Here is a 13,058-nt window from a genome sequence, read left to right as displayed (position 1 = left end):
TATATATATAATATATATATATCTATATTATATATATATATATTATATATATATATATATATATATATATATATATATATATATATATATATATTATATATATATATATATATTATATATATATTATATATATATATAACAAAAGGTCCAGGTCACTTTAAAGAAACGAAGAACTCCCGTGGGCTAGATTAAAGATTTAAAAGCAGCCACCCACATATGGTCAGTGGTAATTTAGCCAGAAAACAATACGTTTTGTTTTAGGAACAAAGAGGCACATACCAACGGACACTACAAAATTAGCAAAATCCCGAAGGCTAGATTAAAGATTTAAGCACAGTCAAACACACTGGTCACAGGCAAGTTAATTCGAAAAACAAATACACTTTGCATTTGTAGCAACATGAATTTACAAGTGTTCAGACAATGAGTGAGAAACGAACATAAGATATAAATGTAGCGAGCATGAGAAAAAAAGGGGTCAGAATTGCTTTTCACATTTTTTCAAGCACTTACATCATGAACGTGGCAGTGCCATTTTATTTGATCTCAATAGCCATCCTTTGTGAAGGGGAAAAGGCTTGAAATACCAGAAAAAATGATAACCTATACATATAATACTGCAAGGGCTAGAGGGAAGAAATGATAGACATCAGTGTTAGCACATAAGTATTTTGTCAGTGATTTGTGTTGGCGCGTATATATATATATATATATATATATTATATATATATATATATATATATATATATATATATATATATATTATATATATATATACGCGCCAACACAAATCACTGACAAAATACTTATGTGCTAACACTGATGTCTATCATTTCTTCCCTCTAGCCCTTGCAGTATATATGTATATTATATTTTTTTCTGTATTCAGCCTTTTCCCTTCACAAAGGATGGCTATTAAGATCAAATAAAATGGCACTGCCACGTTCATGATGTAAGTGCTTGAAAAAATGTGAAAAGCAATTCTGAGCCCTTTTCCCCTGAGGCTCAAGCGCTGCTTATTGTGCTTAATGGTCAATTCAGAGGTGGAAAAATGACGGGAAGTCTCGATTCTCCAGTCATCCCAAACAGAGACAAAAGAATTAAGTGCTTTCAGTTCAGCAAAATTTATTTTAGCATTCCACTTCAAGGAAGCAGCCTTTCTGAGCCAAAACTTATCTATAGACCTTTGCCATGAGTGCAATTGGCCAGAAATTATTATCTCTGGGTAATATGGTGCTCAATGGCTGTAAATAGTCTCCATAAATATACATATATATATATACACACACACACACACACACACACACATATATATATATATATACATGTCTTCATTTCTCCTGATATAAGGTAATTGTCCTCTGCCACTAAAGTTTGTGGAACTAGCCAAGGAATTGGGTTTGGAACAAGCAGAATTATGGGCTTTTGTGAAGGAATAACAAGGCATACCCTATGCAGAGCAACAGAGGGACAGGTTAGCAGCAAAACGAGTCTGATAGCCAGAGAGCCTATGAAGAGAGGAAGTAAGCAAAAGCTCGAGTGCACGAATCACAAGTGTTCAGACAAAGGCAGAAATGGCTAGTGAACTCAAGATAGGCAAGAAGCAGCATTAGCACCCTTGTAATTATTGCAAAGCCCAGGACACCCAGATTTGATGAGAAGCACAGTGACATAAACACTTTCAACAGGAGAGCCAATGTGGGCCTTGGGATGAGTGGGCGATTGTCTCAGTCCATAGGTAAAGCTTTGAAGTTTTTTTTCTAATTCTGGAAACAATTCCATGAGACTGCAACAGAACAAGATGAAGTAGAGGTACTTCAACAGGTGATTTTATATGGCTGAGATATGAAAAGAATTTGATGATATAAGAGACTTGCTCATCATAGAACAGTTTGTCAGCATTAAATTTTGTTTGACTGAGGTGGCACTGTTCCTTAGAAAAAGAGTACCATAGGACGTTTATGAAATGGTAGAGCTTGGTAAGTGGCACTTAGAAGCTCATGGGATAAGTTTAATAGAACATCAGAAGCCAATGAAGAGGTTTGGGGAAGTACCAGGGGCCCATATATGGACTACAAGATGGCAAAACAGAAGCAGAAACAAGAGTGAGGTTAGGTGCTTTTAGAGACACAAGCCAGGACACTTAGCCAAAAACTGTCTGGTCTGCTTATTAGGAATGAAGACCAGCAGAAGTTCAAGCAAAACGTATCCAATGCTGCAGTAATGTGAGAACTAAGGGAGATGACAGCTGTCATGGTTTGTGAAGATATAGATATAGCCCAGTTCAAAGACTGTAAATTGAAGATGGCAAGCTAGCACTGATGGAAAAGGCTAAACTATCTGTTGTGTTAGGAGCAAGCTAGTCTGAGATGTAAAGAAAGTCACAGTAATTTACTAGTTAGTCAATGCTATGAGATAGAGGTTGTACAAGTGCAGCTGCACAAAGAAGTTCGGTATCTGAGGACCAAATGACAGGAGGATACACTTATTGATAAGTGTATCCAGTTGTAGAGATTTTTGTAAAGATTTTTGTAAACTCATCTTAATATGTACGACAATTACGCACATTTCGTCTAGATACCAAGCCAGAAGAGGGAGAGAAAAGATTCCTAGGTGGTATAGAGGTTAGTGTCGTGGAATGCGTCTTCCCTAGGCTGATGAAAAATCACTGGCTCTGTACCATGATCAGTCAGTGCTGAAACCAGCATTTTTGGAAGCTTGAATTTCAAGTCGATGGCCCATGTGTGCTTGTTCCATGTGAACAGGTTTCTGCTACTGAAATAATAATAAACAACCTAGTTTCTTTTATTTTCTTTATTTTTTCACGCTTCAAAAGTCTTAATCCATATCTGCGTTCCAAAGTTAAGCACATCCCATTTTTAATGACCAGATCTGTGATAAAGAAGCGGCGGAGGCACTGGAATAACGGCTCCTGTAGGTTGGAAGCCGCCCTGGTCAGCCAAGAAAGTGATCACCACTGGTACTCCTTCCGGAGAGGTATAGCTGAAAATAATAAAAATTAATTTGATAACATTTTACACTTAAGCTCTCTGGACAAATGTCCGTGTTGCACATTATGTATGTTGGAAATGATGTGTCAATGTTGAACATGATTTCAGAAATTTGGTGAATACAAACATGTTTATGCGTGAAATGTCCAAATAAAACCCAACCCAGTTTAATCCATGGCAACCTAATTTTTACACATAAACCACTAATATAATTTTAATAGTAACAAGGATATTTGTATAAGCCAAATAGACTGAAATTACAATCGAAAATAGGATAACACAACTCTAGTTTGGTCTGTATTGCTGTACTGACATGAATCATGCTATGCCAATGAAAACATGTCAAAAATATTTTGCAGATTGGAAAATAATGCTTTAAGAAAAATATTGAGAGTCAGAGAACTGGACCCGGTGAGGAATGATACCATAAGGGCAATAACGGAAGTTCTATGTTTAGATGAGACTACATTGGCATAGAGATGGGGATGGCTTGGATATATTGGCACCACCATAATGATAATATTAATGATATGTCAGCTTCGCTGCTCTTGTCATCAGAAGAGATGGTACACCCAGACCCACTTGAATGGCATTTTCGAGAAGGGAGGATGAACATTAGTGGAGATGCGTGAAAAGTAAAGTACAGGGTAAACATGAATCGTGGAATGTCACAGACTCTCTTTGCGTCATAGTTGTTGGAGGCGATGATGCTTTTACAGAAACAACGGTGCTTAGTACAATATTTCATACAGATGCCATTTGCCGAGAAATTCTCCCGTGCAAATATTAGGTGATCTGGAAATATGATGGTTTATACAAAAACTAACAACATAGGAAATTTACTGTTACAGAAATATTGGGTATGCGAAGATTACACTTTCATAAACCACCTCCGCAGTGGTTCAGGTTTTATTTCATGTCTTGAAATTGCATATATTTTGTGCGCATCTTGAGCTTCCATACGAAGTCAAGTGGTAAAGTTTCCAGTAGAAGCTTTTGCCATTTCCATTTTTTGTTATATATCATGGTACATATCAATTTTGTCGTTTATTTTCTGCTGAGCTTCTACTGGAATTAGTCTAGCAAGAATTAACGATCAGACTACAGGTTCAGTTTAAACATCGCCTCTTTAACAACCGGTCTAGATAATAGTACATAACTTCCCTCAAAAGTACGTTTCGTTTGATAATAGTAATTCTATCGAGTTGCGAGGCTATGAAGAAATGTGTTTGTAAGTAGAAACGTCAATAAAACGTCTGCAGAGGTTTGTTACGTCTTAATACGGGTTCCGGATACTCTATTTCATTAAGTACAAAATAGTACATATATCACTAAAAATAGAAGAAAAACGCAATTAGTAACATTTGGTAAAGACCAGTTTCTACTTAAAGCTTGGAACTGATGAAAAAGACTATACATGTAAAACATAGGGTTGGTCATTTCATCTGAACATCCACTGTTATTTTTACCGATGCCACTTCCAGTTTAGTTCATCCTTCGTAGTGATATTTTGTTTTTCGCTTTCCACAGACATTCACAGTCCTTCCTTGGTTTCCGGAACACTGTGATCCCTTTTCATTTTCTGGGGCATATGGATGAAACATCACTCTTCATTTTTCTGGCACCCTTTGTGCCAAGTCACCAACATAATATTATCACCAGATGGTGTAGCACTTGCCTGCATTTTGCCAAGCAATATTCAGCATAAAATCAATATTATATATATATATATATATATATATATATATATATATATATATATATATATATATATATATATATATATATATATTATATATATATATATATATATATATATATATATATATATATATATATATATATATATTGTGACCAATCATAAAATATTACCTCACCACAGCCAGACACCCGAACTTTCATCACAGGTATAATACGACTGAATACTCTAAAGGCAACAGTGATCCTTTAAACAACTTACCAGTATTGCAGAAAATCAGACTAAGTTCATTAAAACAGGTGTGAGGTAATCTTATATGTAATTAAATTAATTAAAGGGCATCACTCCATCAACAACTTTAAAAGTCTAAGTATTTCCCTGATTTTAAAAGTCTAAGTACCTCCCTGGTTCTAACTCAATTCAATTAAATTGAAGGAAAACAGCTCAATTCCCACTCTATGTTTCCACCTAAACCAAACTAAATATACTGGTGGAAAAGAAAATGTATAACAAAATTTATATAAAAAAAATTTATTATCAGACTCAAAATCTATAAGTGAAATTTACAATCTCAGGGAAATCTACTGGTACTTGAAAATAACACAAAGTTTAATTAATTCTTGAATTAATCATTAAGTAAAATTAAATAAAAATTAATTTATCACAAAAATCAAGAAAATTTATTAATCAAATCGAAATGCCAAAGTGTTAGGTAATAACTAAAATTTGGAAAATTCATTCACAAGTGCTAAACAACACTCAAATTTGAAAAAATTCTGAGTAAATGCAAATTAATTCACAAGTGTTAAATTCAATTAAATATGCAACGACTTATTAATGCAAACAATTAAGTTAATCAAATTGTGAATGCAAATGAATACAGAAAAACGTGGAAAATACCAAAATTGCAAAAAGAAAGCATTAATCACAGAACAAAAAACACACTTCAATAAGAAAAATGGACAAATGCACAAAAAATCACTTCAATAAGAAAAATGGATAAATGCACAAAAAATCACTTCAAAAGAAACAAACACAGAACATAAAGATTTGCAATATGTAAAAAATGAGATTATTTCACCAAACCACTGTAAATATGTATTAAAGTAGCAACTTTAAAATTGTAATAACACTTTACCTTGTCACCAATTATGTTTCTGCTGCAGCTAGCTCCAAAATTCCACCATATTCAAATAATTAACAATATTTCAAAAAAGAAAAGGTGCCGTTACACACTTGTACAATGTTTGTTCAGATTTCACAACAAGCACTAAACAATATTAAATAACCCTATGAAAAATGAAATCTAAAATTTGCGAGTGGCCAATTACTAAGTATAAAATCTTTACGTTAATGTGAAATAAAAAAATTGCGCGGGAGAGAAAGAGAGGGAGAGATAGAGATAGTGACGTCACGGACTCAAAGCTCAGAATGATCAACGTGCTCTGTAGTAAGGCAAAATGATCAGTGGACCTCGCCTTAAATGGTTGGGGTAAACATTTTTGGGAATGAAAGAGTTAATATCGTAAAAATTCTCTTTCAAAATAATAAGTAGAAAAGAAGTGAGATTACAGTCATAACTAACATTTATTATTACATGATTTAAGACAATAAAAGTCTTTTAAAGTAAAATATATGATTATAGAATCTTCTCGAATGAAATTAAGTTTCGTAATTTCCATAAGTGATGTCACAAACTTTCCACTTCAAAATTTAAGCTACTTATGAGTCAACAAATTCTCTTTTGACAAATCGAGAGATATGAGTTAATTTACTAGCATTATTAAATAGTTTTCAATACAAAAACATCTCTAATCACATAAATGAAATGAAAGGCATCAGACATAAGTGAAACGTTTAGGCTTGCAAAAGTTGGTGCAATCCTTCACGTGATTTCTCAACAAAGAGACGAGTGTGAAACAAGAACGAGCATCGCAGGTTTAAAAGAAAAAAAAATTGGAACCACATGGCCCCAAGTGGTGACAGCTATCTTCCTGCTTCGAACAGACAATGCTGTTTTCTTTCTTCTCACATTCTAGCTTATTCTTAACTTTTAAATTATATTATGCGAAATCTGAACATACATTATTAGAGCATTCTAACTCTAAGCAAAATAAAGAATCTGAAAATATTGCAAACAATTTTACAACACTTCACATAGTTAAAAAGAGGATGATACGCATTGCGAAAACAACAGCATATAAGAATATCATATATATATATATATATATATATATATATATATATATATATATAATATATATGCAAATATTATATGCGTATATTATAATATTAGATATAAAAATCAGTATTGGTATATATGTGTATATATATATATATAGTATATATATATATATATATATATATATATATATATATATATATATACAAATATATATCGTATATTATAATATTAGTATAAAATCAGTATTGTATATATGTATATATTATATCTATATAGTATATATATATATATATATATATATATATATATATATATATATATATATATATAGTATGATTATAATCCCTTTAGCACGTGATTCATTTATCACAAATATCCATAGGTGACAAATGAGAGGCGGGCTGTAGGTCCTGGCTGGTTTCGACTCTATTTCGAAAGCTTTAATCCTGTACAATAATATATATTTTAATCTACAAGAGGATTTTACTTCATTGTGGATTGTAACCCCATATAATATATATATATATATATATATATATATATATATATATATATATATATATATATAAATAAGTGTGTGTGTATGTATATACGTGTATAGTATATATATATATATATATATATATATATATATATATATATATATATATGTTGTACATGTGTATATAATACATTATAAATGTGCTTATATACATATACACACAGTAACACTAAATGTTTTCCATTATGGATGGGAAATAAATATGCGGTGAAAAGTGCAAACAATGTTTCCTAGTGTGAAGAGGCCTTTAGGAACTCCTTACTTACCAACTCCCTCCCTACCTTTGCATTTAAATCCCTTAGTACAACCATCCTAGGGACACTTAGTATTGTCCCAAAGCTTGGACCTTGGCACCTTCATTCTGCACACTTCTGTGAGAGACAAGTGGGGGGAATGGAGGGCCCGAGATGGACAATGACAACGGTAAATATGCAATTTAATACCCATAGACTATTGATGTTACGCACAGAAAACATAGATATAGTAAACCACACACACGATGTATACGTATATATATATTTATATATATATATATATATATATATATATATATATATATATATATATATGAGTAATGTGTACGTATGTGCATAAATCCACGTGTGCATGTATGTTTATCGGTTACTAAACATTCTGTTGTACATTTTACAAGTACTACTTTCTTTGCAAAATAAGAATGACAAACCTTTTCTAACATTTTCATAATTTTATAATAACCTTTAATTTCTTAGTGTCTCCTGCAGTATCTGTAGGACAGGTGAAAGTGGAAGGGGCTACCACAGAAATGAAAGTCTCACCTCCATCTCCCGTTGGCTACCTGCCCACCAGCCTGAGAGCCGACCTCTTCGCGGGAGATGCCGTTGCCGGTTTCGAAAGCGAAGGAGTATTCACCAAAGGGCGTCTGAGATCTGTCATCTTTCAGAATTGGGATGATCTTCTTATAGGGGTCCTTTACAGCTCCAACTACGTGAGAATTCATGATAAAAAGACCCTGTGGGCGAAAGGAACATTAGGCTTTCTTTAAAAGAAAAGAAAAGAAAACAATGGTACGCCAAAACTTTTCCTTGTGTATTTCATCATCTACAACAAACAGCAATAAAAATTATCATGGCTAAATGACAGACGAGAGCAGTTGATAATCTTAAAGACTTAGAAATTCTGTCCTAAAGTGTCCAACAACCATGGCCTTTTCCATATAATTTTAGATGTTGCAACAGTGGCTATTTACTCGTTGTCTTCAATCTGTATAATGAACGAATATTGCTCGTGTAAACAGCTTGAAAATCTCAATATTTCCTTCAGTGATTCCTGGCACGACCACATTAATCTGAGAGAGTAATATAAAACACGCTGCTGTTAATTAGGCATAAGCAAACAAGTTATAGCCTGACATTAGGAAAGTGGCACATTTTCCTCTTATTATAAATCTCATAAAATAACTGAAGTTCTGTCATTCCCTTGACCCATCAATTCACGGCATTAAAAGTTAGATAGATACTGGAGATATGAATGAAAATTCGTCACTGATGCTCGTTTTCCCCAACCTCCACTATTACTATTATATCTCATCGCTAAAATAGACCTCAAAGAAAACTGACGACATTCGTTATCCTTAGCCAAAGCACTTAGTAAACCGCTCAGAAGAGTATAATTCATACGAAGTAACTAATAACCACACGAGGTTTGAATTCTTGACCAAATGAACAGTGATTTTAGACAGAGAAAGATAGATCCCTAGGGAGTGAAGTGAGAACATTTTTATTGGTGATCCACTGGCAACATGTGCCGGGAAGGACGCATCGACTTGTTTATGGTCACATTATACGACAAAGAATACTTCAAAACCAAGTACAGCATCTTTTTTCCTTTTGTATTAAAACCAGGTAAGCACAAATGTCTGGCGTCGACGTCGTCATCCTAACTAGCAGAAAACTTCGTGACTGGCAGGTGGTACGGTTAAAGGTACAAATATAATACTTTCTGAATGGAAAACAGTCACTGATCTTTTATGGAAACTTCCATTTGCCGGCTCATCACTACGCACGATATTGATTAAAACAAGGTCTTCATGCAAGCCGACAAGCTCTTCTTGGTAATAAAACACGTGTCACTCTCGAGGAGGAAGATCCTACCTCTCTACTATTATTCATTCACGCGAACACTTACCAGAAAGAGGAGTGACAGAGTAGGAGCAACTCTCATGGCGGACCCGAGATCTAGACGGTGTAGTGGCAAAAATGAAAACGGTGATTATGAAAACACATTTCCTTCCACAGGTAGTTATATATATATCAGATGATGCAGCGCAAGTTCACCGAAAACAGGAAGTCCCGCCCATAATGAGCGTCCTTGATGTAAATACGCTTTTTAGTCTTTACCCCAAAAACTCACAAGGGCTGACGTAGCAGAAAGATGTGGTTTAAGTTCACGTTTTTGTATCGTTTTATCATGATCTCCTTTTTCTAACTATCGTAAGGGACAAAGATGGGAGACGATTGTATTTTTGGGTTTGTTGTCTCTCTCTCTCTCTCTCACGTAAGCCTCTTGTGATTAAGGGACCCTGGTTCGTTTCCTGCTACCGGACATCATAATTTTTTCAAATACCTTGCGCTTGGATCTTGAGGCTTTTAAGTGACAAGCGAATAAAACAGGTGAATAAATAAAGGCAGAAAAAACGAAAGAAAGCGCGAAGAATTCGAGAAGTTAAGAGGGCTATTACAATTACATATGTATCTGGTGAAAAGTGACCAGTAGTTCTTCACACACACACACACTATATATATATATTATTAATAGATGCATATATATATATATATTATAAAATATGCTAAATATTTATATATATATCTGACTGGTAAAAATATGGTCCTGTTACAACAGAATTCCATCTAATAAAAGGAGCCTATAAGAACACCAAAATATAGAGAGACAAATACTATATTTCAGAGACTGCTGTCTCCCTCTTCAGGAAGATGAATGAGAAAAGTTTACAGAAAAGGTGGTATTTATACCAAGAGATCCATCTACAGGTAAGCCAATTTAGGTCACTCCCGCTGATAATCTTCCTTTATTCTTCTTAAACATTGTTTTAATGAAAATCTTGTCGATCACATCTGAATCCCATGCTCCTTTTGAGATGTTCATTACCTGCCTCTCTTTAAACAAGGCCGATTCCAACATTTGACTCTTGTACTGGCAGTTGCTGCTATAAATTATGCGTGACAAATTCCAGTTTATTCTATGGTTATGTTCATTTATATGGTTGAAAATAGCTGAGTTCTGTTGTCCATGTGTGTTGTATTAATCTCTGGGTAAGTGATTTTCCTGTAAATCCGATGTAAGATTGGTCACAGTCCTGGCATGGGGGATGTCTTTTGTTGGACCTTAATCAAGGATTTGGCTAAGGTGTTTGGGTAAGTAAATGCAAAAAGGTTAGATTTTCCGAGGGTCTGAGTCACCGTCTTAATCCCCCCTCCCCCCGTCCAGGTGCGGAATTTTTATTTTGTATTTTTGGGTGGTTCTCTGTGGTTTGTCCTTGAGGGGGTCGTAGAAATTATGTTTGTGCTTTGTGTGAATTGCATTCTCAATTATATGGTCAGATAGTTTTAAAGACAAAAGCTGCTTACGAATTAGTTCAAATTCTTTTTCCAGGAAATCTGGGGAACAAATTTGTGAGGCTCTTAAGAACAGGTTCCTGGCTACACCTATCTTGAAAGCAATATCGTGATAGCTAAAGTAGTGAATGTATGAAAGTGAGAATGTTGGTTTTCTGTATATGGTAAATTTGTATTCTGTCGTGTCTCTGATTATTAAAACATCAAGAAAAGGAATTTTGTTGTCTCTTTCCCATTCAACTTTAAATATGATGCTGGGCACTAATGCGTTTAATTTTGAAAGGAATTCATCAAAATTGCCCCATCTATTATCACAAAATATTAGAATATCATCTATATACCACATCCACAGCATGTTTTTGTGTTTTATTGCATTTATTACTGTACTTTCGAAGTATTCCATGTACAGATTGGCTAAAACAGGACTTAAAGGACTACCCACACTACACCCAAATTTTTGCTTATAGAATGATTCCCGAATGAAAATACGTTATGAGATGCACATAATTCAACTAACTTTATTATTTTGTCAAGTACCAATGGGAAATGATCTGAATAGGGGGATAATTTTTCCTTCAAAAACTGAAGAACGTCCTGTACTGGTACTTTTGTGAATAGGGAATCTACGTCAAGGCTTAAAAGTTTTATGTTGTGAAGTGGTATATGAGCTTCTCTGAATTTGTGACAAAAATCTTCTGAATGTTTAATGTGACTGGGAGAAAAAGTGCCTAAAAAAGGGGAAAGGAGGCTAGCTAACCATTTAGAAATTTTCAATTACAAAATTTATGAATGGTTAGTTGGCCTCCTTTCCCATTTTTTAGGCACTTTTTCTCCCAGTCACATTAAACATTCGGAAGATTTTTTGAGAAAGCAATTCAAGACAAGACCAGAGATACACCCGAAAATAAAATAAAAATTCCACACCTGGACAGGATTAAGAGGTGATTCAGACCCTCGGAAAATCTAACCCTTTTGCATTTACTTACCCAAACACCTTAGCCAAATCCCTGATTAACGTCCAACAAAAGACATCCCCAAGGATACAGGCGTTTATTGAAATCCCATGCCAGGACTGTGACCAATCTTACATCGGATTTACAGGACATCACTTCCCTAGAGATTAATACAACACAAATGGTCAGTTAGGTATGGACAACAGAACTCAGCTATTTTCAACCATGTAAATGAACATAACCATAGAATAAACCGGAATTTGTCACGTATAATTCATAACAGCAACTGCCGTACAAGAGTCAAATGTTGGAATTGGCCTTGATTAAAGAGAGGCAGGTAATGAACATCTCAAAAGGAGCATGGGATTCAGATGTGATCAACAAGATTTTCATTAAAACAATGCTTAAGAAGAATAAAGGAAGATTATCAGCGGGAGTGACCTAAATTGGCTTACCTGTGGATGGATCTCTTGGTATAAATACCACCTTTTCTGTAAACTTTTCTCATTCATCTACCTGAAGAGGGAGACAGCAGTCTCTGAAATAAAGTATTTTTCTCTCTATATTTTGGTGTTCTTATGGGCTCCTTTTATTATATATATATAATATATATATATATATATATATATATATATATTATATATACATTATATATATATTATTATATATATACACACATATATATATACACACACAACACACATATATACACATATATATCATACATATACATTTGTAGCTCGAATGATATATAAATGAATCACGGTTCGATGTGATATTATTCATACAAAAGGCTACGTGCTGTCAAACACTCGAATTGGCTAACATGGTAGGGGGGGGACGGGGTTTCATATCGATTCAATTACGATAAAGCACCGAGTTCGAGGGTGATTTGGAAGGTCAGAATCGATATGAACTTATAGTGTCTCTGTTGGATGATTGGATAGCGTCACTGTCTGTCCTGATATCGTTCCCGTCCACTTGGACGGTGGTTCGATCCCATGGGGGACGAAATTATTATCAACTAAAATATTCCCCTTCGGTACATATATGAA

The 13,058-nt window shown here is 34.2% G+C and overlaps 1 protein-coding gene across 1 annotated transcript; it reads right to left on the bottom strand.

The window, feature by feature from the left end:
- Window positions 1–2,799: 2,799 nt before the first annotated feature.
- Window positions 2,800–9,717, bottom strand: LOC135205745 (endocuticle structural glycoprotein SgAbd-8-like). Its single transcript, XM_064236859.1, has 3 exons — window positions 9,603–9,717; window positions 8,234–8,427; window positions 2,800–3,003 (listed from the first exon to the last, which is right to left on the bottom strand). The coding sequence occupies exons 1-3, from the start codon at window positions 9,636–9,638 to the stop codon at window positions 2,880–2,882; spliced, it is 354 nt and encodes a 117-aa protein (XP_064092929.1). The 5' UTR covers window positions 9,639–9,717; the 3' UTR covers window positions 2,800–2,879.
- Between the last annotated feature and the right edge of the window lie 3,341 nt (window positions 9,718–13,058).

The sequence above is a fragment of the Macrobrachium nipponense genome, chromosome 11 (genome assembly GCF_015104395.2).
Source record: "Macrobrachium nipponense isolate FS-2020 chromosome 11, ASM1510439v2, whole genome shotgun sequence".
Classification (NCBI taxonomy): domain Eukaryota; kingdom Metazoa; phylum Arthropoda; class Malacostraca; order Decapoda; family Palaemonidae; genus Macrobrachium; species Macrobrachium nipponense.
Note: the sequence above shows the minus strand (reverse complement) of the source record. Positions and strands in the feature narration are given on the sequence as shown.

What these genes read in the sequence shown, in the direction of transcription:
- LOC135205745 (XM_064236859.1), bottom strand. Translation starts at nt 9,638, where the DNA reads ATGAGAGTTGCTCCTACTCTGTCACTCCTCTTTCTG. An exon ending in CTCTGTCACTCCTCTTTCTG is followed by an intron (nt 8,428 to 9,602) that starts GTAAGTGTTCGC and finishes TTTCGCCCACAG; the next exon opens with GGTCTTTTTATCATGAATTC. An exon ending in GTAGCCAACGGGAGATGGAG is followed by an intron (nt 3,004 to 8,233) that starts GTGAGACTTTCA and finishes TATTATTTTCAG; the next exon opens with CTATACCTCTCCGGAAGGAG.